At 43.0% G+C, this 10,139-nt stretch overlaps 1 protein-coding gene across 1 annotated transcript; it reads left to right on the top strand.

The window, feature by feature from the left end:
* Window positions 1–145: 145 nt before the first annotated feature.
* On the top strand, window positions 146–8,993 carry ATMIN (ATM interactor; the record flags this gene model as incomplete). The annotated part of the gene is made up of 4 exons (XM_079541300.1): window positions 146–349; window positions 4,862–4,987; window positions 5,998–6,197; window positions 7,163–8,993. 4 exons carry the CDS (start codon window positions 146–148, stop codon window positions 8,991–8,993), a joined length of 2,361 nt encoding a protein of 786 aa, XP_079397426.1.
* Between the last annotated feature and the right edge of the window lie 1,146 nt (window positions 8,994–10,139).

Below are 10,139 nucleotides of genomic sequence, written 5' to 3'. Positions count from 1 at the left end.
TGAGCACCACGACGCGGCCGTAAGCCCCTTCCTCACATCGCTGACGCGCAACTCGAGCTGCGCCGCGGGCGCTCCGTGACGAACCGGCCGTTCCCCGCCCCTCTTTCCCGCCCCCGGAAGCGGGGCGCGAGCACCTGACAGCAACATGGCGGCGGCGGGGCGGCGCGGCGGGGCCGTGGGGCAGCCAACCGCGGGGGACCCGCCGCCCGCCCGCGAGCTGGTGCGGCCCTCGGTGACGGAGCTGTCCCAAGTGAGGACCAACATCCTGTGCACCGTGCCCGGCTGCGGCAAGGTGCTGCCCAACAGCCCGGCTCTCAACATGCACCTCAGCAAGGCCCACCGGCTCCAGGTACCGCCCGGCTCCGGTGATGGCCGCCGGTACCCGCGGGGCTGCTGGGGGAGCGGGTATCGCGGGGCGTCTCGGTAGATCCCCACGAAGAAGCGTGCCCGGGTTCGTGTGTAAATGCATCGGTGTGCGCGCAGGTCGGGCGGGCTGTGGAGGATTGCACCGCAGCAGTGTGCGGGGTGTTACCCGTTACGTGCCGCTGTGCTGGCAGTTCAAAGTTCGGGACTCGGTTTCTGTTATTCCCTTCGGTGTATCGGTTGTTTTTCCATGGCTTGGGAGGTGCACCCGCAGCATGGGCAGCGGCTGGCAGAGTGTGCAGGCCGTGCCCGGCCTCTGCTGGGTCATCCGTCTGCTTTACTTGTCGGTAATACCGGTGAGCGACAACACGAGAAGCTGTGGGTGCCATTTTGGAGAGAAGCACTCATTGCCACGGCACTACGGAGAAAATGCAGCGAGTGTGGGGAGGAGGGTGCGTGACTGAGGGTGGCCTGACAGCAAGTTGCGCTTATTTTTCTCCGAGTCCCCGTGCAGGGGGTGTGGGGGTGAATGCCGCTCCTGGAGAACTGTGAGCACAGCGTTCCTGGCTGCGTTGGGAAGAAGCAGCTACAGAGGGTGAACAATTAACTGCTGTTTACGGAAATAGCAAAGGAAGGAATCGACAGCGTGTTTCAGCCCATCATTTGTGAGGAGGAGGAAATGATCTCGAGGATACTTGCTGTGAATCTCAGCATTACAATTCCTATCTGAAAACAGTGAAAAGTAAAAAAAACTGAATAGAAATGCAATATGCACCAACAACTTTTGTCTTGATATGTATTATGCCTTGCATACATGTATTTATGGGTAGAGGTACAAGAGAAGTTTAAAGTGGACCTACAGGCTCAGCAGACAGTTTTGAACTGGGTCTGAGTGTTTGCAGCAGCCCCCTGATGCTGTGAGAGCAGCAACAGTGTGTTTCAGAGTTAAGGTGAGTGAGGAAGTGCTTCTCTCTGAGCTGACTTCTTAGTGCCCTGTGTAACTGTAACGTGTTTCATGTGCCTTTCTGTTAAATCTAGCTTGGGGAGGTACTGAAACATACAGTTTGAGGTTGCATACGGCTTTCCAGAAACATCTGGCTTATTCCAGTGTCGTCATTGAGAGAGAATATTACCAAGGCTTAAGGGAGATCAAATTTTCCATGTTGTCTTTCAGGTAAAACATATTCAGTGTTATGCATGTCTTCAGTCTGCATCTTGAGTGGGAGAATAAGAGTACTAAAGTAAAATATAAGTTTGTTACTCTGTGTCTCCAGAGGGGGATGGAGTTAAACTAATACAGGAATTTTTCCCTTTAAGAGAGATTTGATTCCCGAGACAAAAATCATGGAATCACAGAATGGCCTCAGTTGAAAAGGACCACAGTGATCATTTAGTGTCAACCCCCCTGCTATGTGCAGAGTCGCCAACCACCAGACCAGGCTGCCCAGAGCCACATTCAGACTGGCCTTGAATGCCTCCAGGGATGGGGCATCCACAACCTCCTTGGGCAGAAAAATAGTTTAGTAGACTGCATTTGTCAGCAAAACATGAAGAATTATTGAAAGTAATGCTTAACAAATGAGAGAGTAAGGAGGTACTGGGCAATGTAGAAATTCTGAAAAGAAGGGAGGCTGGCATGGTTAATTTGCATTAATAAAAGTAGTACAGCAGGATCTTTTGATGACAAAAACAATGAGGTGTTGTCACTGTGGAAGGTTTTTACGTAGAAAGCAAGATGAGCCTGTAAAAACAGAGTTACATGCAGTAGTGTTATTATTCTTTTGTGAACCTGTAACAGAAAATTGATCAGTCTTGGTTTGTAACAGAAGTAGTTGAGATGGGAAACACTTGTGAAACTTGTTTGTTCGCAGATGTAACTGATAGGGTAGTGCTGTTGTGGGAAGGACAGGCGTGGAATATTGCAGAAAGATATTGGCTTTCTGTGGCAGGGTAAGAATCTGATTCAAATAAGGTGAAACACCAAAGATGCATGGAATCTTCGACAACTTTAAATGGCAGGTGTGTCTGATGAAGGGAAATTAAAAAAAATGGGCTTGTTTGGCCTACCAGAGAAGAAATGGTGAAATGTTAATTTCTAGCTGTTTGTTTTCTGGCTTCTTGGCTTAACTGAGCCAATGAAAACATGAGAACAGTGACATTTAATTTAGAAACTGGCACTTAATATATTAGGCTTGGAAACTTTTGAATGCTTCTGTCTTTTGTCTGTGTTATTTTATGGGGAGAAGAGGAAGACTTCTATGTAGTTTAAAAATGAATCTAGAGGAATTAATGTAAAGGAGAGGATTCAGTGGATTCCTGTGATAACAAGGAGACTGCCATCAGTGCTGCACTGCAGTGTGCGGCTTGCCCTCCGGGTAGGTGACCCAATGCAAATGTTACACTTAGTTCCTATATAGTTCTTATGCTAAAGCAGAGTGGACTTATTTCTCAGTGCTATCATCTCCTACTTTCAGGAATGTTGTGAATGCTTGCCTGTAGTCTACTGTAAGGTACCGTTTCAAGTTAATCCAGCAGACAGAATAAACCTGCTTCAGGGAAGCCAGACGTCACAAAGTTCACCTTGGCTAAATCTGTAGCACAGACTGCTGCTGCCTGCTCCTCCTTGCTGTTGGTACAAGTCCCAAGTGTTAGTGTTCCTTGCAGTGCTACTGGCTGTGCTGTGAGGTGTTAGCGCAACAAATGCCTCCACTAAAGCTGTCAGTAGGCATTGCAGAAATGCGGGGAATAAAATCAGTTGTACAAAGAAAGGACTTGTGAGAATGCCTGAAATGCGTGTGATTAACCATGTAGAGCCAGGAGGGCTTTGAAGAAAGTCAAAACAAGGGTAGTGTCTGGTTGGGGTTACTTGTATGCATACGGAATCTCTCAACTTGTCACAACAGATCTGCACCTGGAAAATGTGTGTTCCAGCTGTTGCGTCTTCTTACTTATGTTTATGTGTTTTGATAACACTTGGCATTATTCCACATCTTAGTACTGAAGTCATTTCTAAAATCTGGCTGTGGTATACCTGCTGAGTGCCTGAACATATTTCCCTGTCATTTATTGGATTGCAATGTTAAATGTAGCATGCTTTGAATAAATAACTCAAACTGCTGCTTACTAAGCCTGCCGATTTCATCTGCACTTGGAGAGAACAAATACAGCTTTGATTAAAGGGATAAATGTTATTCCTCCCAAAGGCTTGAAGACTTGCATCTAGTGAAATTATTTCTGGAAAAATTTGGAGTTAAAGAGTGTAATGGCAGGCAAACAGGCTGTAACAACCAGATTTCACAGTGGTTATTCAGCAGAGATAAAACACGCCTGCTATTGAATAGCTTGTCCATGGGAAAGGCTGCTGCACAACCAGGAAGTTGCTTGAAGTGCTACAGCGTTACAAGAAAACTCCCCCTTGACAGAGTTATTCTGGTAGTGGGGATTTAGTGTGAGAAATGACAGCTGTTTACTTCACCTGAGCCTATTTCACTTTGTGAGTCCTGCGTATGGTCTGACCTGTGCAAACATGACAGGCTGGAGTTCTGCCCAAAGAAAGCAGCTGGGGAGTCACTGCCATGGCTTCCACATCTCACCACTTCTGCTTCCTTCTACTCTTATCATACTGAGGAAAATCAGGTACAGATCTCAAACAAGGTCTGTGCTGGTAATTCCTATCTGAGCAAAGAACCTGGAGAAGCCACTGCAGGCTGCTGTAATTGGCTCTGGGTCGGCCTCCTGCTCATAGTGTAAGGAGACTCCCAGGTAACCAGAGCATCAGCTTTTGCTCATAATTTGCTTTTAACTTTTTGGTAATACAGTCGTTTGGTATTTCCACAAAGACTCCTTTGGTTAGATTATACATGTGTCTTGACTGGTTTCTGTGGCTGTGTTTTCAGTAGCAATAGGTTCTCTGTTGTTGAATAATTTGGATGTTCCCATCAGTGTGTCCCTTTTATAGGTATTTCTGTGGTTGTCTTTGAGCCACTTAATGTTTCTTTCTTTCGTTGTGTGAGTGTGATAATTCTTGTGAGGTTCGTGGTATATTTTTATTGTGTTTTTATATGTATCATATTATTGGAATGCACAGGTGAATTCATGTTTGGAGTTCCAGAACTGACATACCAGCTGTCAGTTTTGTAGGCTGGACGAATTTTGGTTTATAACTTCATTTCCTGTGGGAAAAAGGTTTTTGGCTCAAATAATGTAATAGATGGGTGTATCTTGCAGCCTTGAGCAAATATCTTGGAGGAGGTAGGTAGTACAGTACCAGTACTTCATGGAGCTTGTTATGATTTCACTCAGTAATTTTGATGAATTTGCGAGATAGTATCCATAGAGGTGGAAAATTCCATTAGAACTTCCCATATGCTTGGTGAAGTGCTTTCAACTCGTTGAGGTGTGTAAAATAATTGAGCCAAAGTTGAGGTGTATTCTGAATGCTGCCTTTAATTACAAACCTCTAGAACTGTTGTCAGCTTCTCAATTTATTGTTTTTTAGGATGGAAAGTTTAATGCACCGATAAGGAAGGGTTTGAAAACTCCACAGAAATTCTACTGCTGTCCTATTGAAGGCTGCCCCAGAGGACCAAACAGACCATTTTCCCAATTTTCTCTTGTAAAACAGGTATTCCTTTTTCCTACAGATCAATATCATACCAGTTTGTTCCAGGCCATCTTTACTCTAGAGTGCGTGCTTTCTCATTCAGATAGGAGCAAGTCCTCAGCATGTATACAGGGCTTGGAGTTACATGTGCAGAAGCTCCATGTGGGCATATGGTTGGTGAATTTGCATCAGAGGACTTGAAGCTTTTGATGAGGCAGATGGTGGTATGTTCTGCTAAAATTGACAGCTGCTCTCCGCAAGTTAGTAAGACTGACAAAGATCAGAGAGGGGAAAAAATCAGCAGCAAACAATGAAAGTTCGAAATGCAGCAGAGGCTTTTAAAATGCTTTTTCCAGTGGTCAAGGTTTAACATTTTTTTTGTTTTACTATCAAAATACGTTTGCTTACAAGACATCCGATTAAGAAAACACGTAAAATGTATTTCTTTGTGAAAAATCAAAAAACGTACTTCTGTTGGTCAGCTGTGGAAGCCTGGACCATAGGAGATGAATGCTGCATAAATGCCATAGATGAGAAGCAACAGTTCTTCTGGTGCTCCGCAGTTGTCCTGTTTGACTTGATACTGTTTGCTCAGTAGTAGATTCTCAAGAGGATCTACATGTTGCAGCATAGGCTCTTTAGCAAGATTAACCTCTAGCCAGTAGGACAAGAACAATAAGAAAATTCATATTTTATCAGGACACAAATTTGTACCTGCATTTTGAAGTGGTGGAAGCTGCTGATACAGAGCTGACATGATCAGGAGCCTCCCAGTACTTCATTCTCGTAGCTTAGAGAGCTGAACATAGCATGAACTGTGTGTACAGACAAAGTATGTGCAAATAAAGTCTCATTAGTTATATTCCACTTCTTGCCTGCCATCTTGGGCAGCCTTTCCTACTGAGACATTTCAAAAGACTTTAATCCTGCTTCTCAGTGCTATTTAACAACTGAAGAAAAATATACAAATATTGTTTCCCTAAAAGTGACTTAGCTGAAGGCTAATGTTTACTTTTCATTGTGTATTGTAGCACTTTATGAAGATGCACGCTGAAAAGAAGCACAAATGTGACAAATGTAGTAACTCCTATGGTACGGAATGGTATTTGAAGCGGCATATAGAGGACTGTGGCAAGACTTTCCGGTGTACTTGTGGGTGTCCCTATGCCAGCAGACCAGCTTTACTGTCTCATATTTACAGAACTGGACATGAAATTCCTGCGGAACACAGGTAAAATTGAAGCAATTAAGTACTGCTGCTTGTATGCTTCCCTGAGTCCTCTGTCCCCCATGTACCGGCTTTCTGTCTCCTTTCTGTTGACAGTGTTTGAGATTAGCTGAGATTGTTTTAGCTATAAAGCAATTTGCCATTTCTTTGTTCTGTTGCTCTTAGCAGTTTCTGTTTTGTTTCAGGCAAGGACAGTTGTCTAATCAATACCATCAGTTTTCCCTGTATGTAAACCAAAAAGTTCCATCAGCAAGTTACTGATGACACTTTGCTGCATGGCATAAATGTTTGTGGTTCTTGTTGGAACTGCTCTTACAGTTCTGTGGAAGTAGAGATGATTTGGAAATGCTTACAGCTGTAATGGTGGTGTGCAATGCAGTTGAGTTTTTCTTGTATAGCCTAGTCAACTTTGCTACTGTAAGTGGATTTATTTTTTTTTAATGCATGTTTTGATTGATAGTTGTTTTCAGGTGTACCTGTGTTTCATAAAGGGCAATCTGTTTCCTGAGGCATACCCTATCTTCCTTGGAGGTTCAGCTGCTGCAAAATTATTGCTCCTTTACACAAAAATTAATTGTGTCCTCATTTTCTGTGAGAGACCTTTACCTGACAACAATTTCATAAACGCCTCTTGTCAATGTTCAGTCTGAGCTAGCATCAAAATCACAGCATAACTGCCTTCAGATCAGTGTTTAACATCTAAAGGGGAGAAAGCCTCTGAATCTCAATCTCCACTTAGAACATAGATCTTCATAAAAGCAGAAACTTTTTTTTTTTTTAATGGGAGAGTAAGGCATGAAGTTTTACAAAACAGAAGTTCATGGAGATCTTTTTTATTTTGATCAGGATTAGTCCTATACAGCCTCATCTGGGACTTGAGTTAATATTTGCAATGCAGTGGCTCAAAAAATGGAAAGCAGATGTATTGTGCTTGAAGGGAACATAAATTATTGATCTCATATTCACAGGGATCCTCCTAGTAAGAAAAGGAAAATGGAAACCTCTGTACATAATCAGCAGTTGTCAGAGAAAGCAAATAAAGCATTCATGGATACACACAGTAATAACCCTGGGACTCAGGAGCTGGAATCATCTGAAGTGAAACTAGTGGCATCTTTTGAAGGTTCCTGCAATTCTAACTTCACAAAGCAAGTGCACCCAAAATGTACACCGAAGATGCTTTTGCCAAAGCCCAAGGTGGCTTTGGTTAAACTTCCAGTGATGCAGCTTGCTCACGTGCCTGTGTATGTATCTGCAGCAGATTCTTCTGTCAAGCCTGTTGTAGTGGCTGTTGATAATCAAGGTTCAGTTGTAAGTACTGTTCATTTATTGCCTCAATCTGTGGGAATTCTGATTCCAGCACTGGAGGCGGAAACACTTGTATTTAAAGATACTATGCCAGTTTCAAAAGTGACAAACTCTGGTGATAACGAAGCAGTAAGTACTGGTGTACAAGTTGACTTGGATAAGGTTGCATCAAATAGCCCAGGACAAGAGCTGGGGAATGTTTGTCACAAGAATAAAATTTCTTCAATAAATGTACAGACTGACTTATCTTATATTTCTCCAAATTTTGTACCAGCTGCAGCCTGGACTCCCGATTCTTCTGTATCTTCTTGTTCTCAGACAGATCTGTCGTTTAGTTCACAGGTTTCATTACCCATCAGCGTACAGACACAGACATTACTGCCTGCTTCCAAACTGACTTCGTCCATAGCTGCTCAGACTGATGATTTTAGTCAGGCTTGTTTTCCAACATGTGGCATTTCTAGAGAGACTCAAACCAGTAGGACGCAGGATTCTATCGATGGGCGAGTGCAAATGGACCAGGCTGTAATGTGCAGTGACATCTTTGAAAATGTTCATTCATCATATAATGGTTCTACTCAAATTGAACTTCCAGAAAATAACTTAATGGCTACAAATATAGATCAAACCTTGCTGCAGAGGAGTAATTGCAAGAGCCTCAATCAAGACACAGTGAAGTCTGAATCTCTTATTGGCTTCAGTAACCAGGCTAATATTCTTCCACCTCAAAATACGATGGATAATCAAACTCAGACAATGGACTTGCTAAGTGATCTGGAAAATATCTTTTCAGGAAACATGTCTGGCCAGACACTGGATAATCGTGGCCTTTTGTCTGAGACTAGCTCTAATGCTGACACGCATCTGCCATCTGGTTCATCACAGAGCACTGGAATAGACTTTGACATTGAAGAGTTCTTTTCAGCGTCCAATATCCAAACTCAGACTGAAGAGAGTGAGCTTGGTACCCTACCCTCCGAGCCAGTTTTGGAGTCACTAGATATTGAAACTCAAACTGATTTCTTATTCTCAGATAGTGCCACTCAATCATACAGCTGCAGAGGAAATTCAAACTTCTTAGGTTTGGAGATGTTTGATACACAGACACAAACAGACTTGAATTTCTTTTTGGACAGCAATACCCATCTGCCTTTAGGAAGTATTCTGAAGCAGTCTAGTTTCTCCATGAGCACTGACTCCTCAGATACAGAAACCCAGACAGAAGTATATCCTGCCACTAAAAACGTACCCAACCAGAGCATAGAAAGCAAAGTCCAGCTCAGTAGTGCTGAAACACAGACTATGGATAGCTGCTTTGAGAATCTTGGGAATTTATTCCTTACCAGCAACGAGACACAGACAGCAATGGATGACTTTCTTCTGGCTGACTTAGCCTGGAATACAATGGAGTCCCAGTTCAGTTCAGTAGAGACGCAGACCTGTGAAGAGCTGTGCTCCTTGTTTCAGAGCTCTGACAAGCCCAGTCATTGAGTACTGTGTGACAGAACTGTTTCCTGTGGTTTGAAATTAAGTTATTGGGGTGGGAGAGATGCATCGACCAAGTAACCCATTTCGCATTGCTGAATGTAGTTACTGTGTGCGGTTGGCCTAAAAGACTTTTCATGCTGAAGGTACTAAATGGAAAATGTAACTTCAACATAAGTTATCTGTGCATAAAGGGGAGGGGGGGCATAACACGTTAATGTACATTTGAACCTTAAAAAAACAGTTTGTGGTGCCTATGTTTTTTGCTCAATCTTCTTTACAAACTGCTTCATTTAAACTGAAGAACCTTTTGAAAGTGTCCCATGTGTATCTATTTCTGGCTTATGTATAGGGTTCCACTGTGCTAGACCAAAACCTGGCCTGTCCAATTCAGATGCTTCCCTGAATTGCAGGGGAGGATTCTCTTAGTGTAAGCTACTTCTGCTTACTTTTTTTGGTAGCTTGTATTTTTCATCTGGTGTGAACATAATAAGCCGTACTGTCTTTTCCTTTATGCCTTCACAGCTCTTTCTCCTGTTCAGAACATTGCAACTTAAACACCCGTCCAGCAGCCATAAATACATGTAGACTTGAATTACGGAGCGCTGATGGTTTGCAAAACATGTAGAAAACAGTAGCTGTGCTTCCCAGGTGCTACTGATGCCCTTTGAAGGGTAGAAAAAGAGCTTAGAATACATGATCAGTTGGAAAATTGTTACGATGTCCTTTTAGCCCCTGTCATAAATGGGACTAAAGTAATTTAAAGTCTTCAGAAGGGATTTGCTTGAATTATTTCAGACTGTAAGACACAAATGTTACAATGGTTGTGCCTCAGAAACTGGGATGGTTTGTTTTCTCTGAAATTCCTCTATTTCCTATGAAGATGTAAGTTGGGAAATGTCACAATGGTTTATATTTCCACTACCTTAACAAAAACCATCAAGGGTGAGAAACTGAATTCTGTGAAATACTTCTTTTCCTGTACTTGGATTTATGCTTCCAGAACTGAAGCAAACTCACCTGCATACAACAGAGCTGGGAGATGTGCTCCCAAAAACCCTTCAGAAAAGATGTATTTTACTTTTGCACATTGGTCAGGAGCAGGTGGTTCCTGCAGCTTTTGGAAAGTTTTCTGAGTGTAATCAAAAACTT

The sequence above is a fragment of the Tetrao urogallus genome (assembly GCF_951394365.1).
Source record: "Tetrao urogallus genome assembly, chromosome: 12".
Taxonomy (NCBI): domain Eukaryota; kingdom Metazoa; phylum Chordata; class Aves; order Galliformes; family Phasianidae; genus Tetrao; species Tetrao urogallus.
The sequence above is the reverse complement of the archived record's forward strand: the minus strand, read 5'-3'. Positions and strand labels throughout refer to the sequence as shown.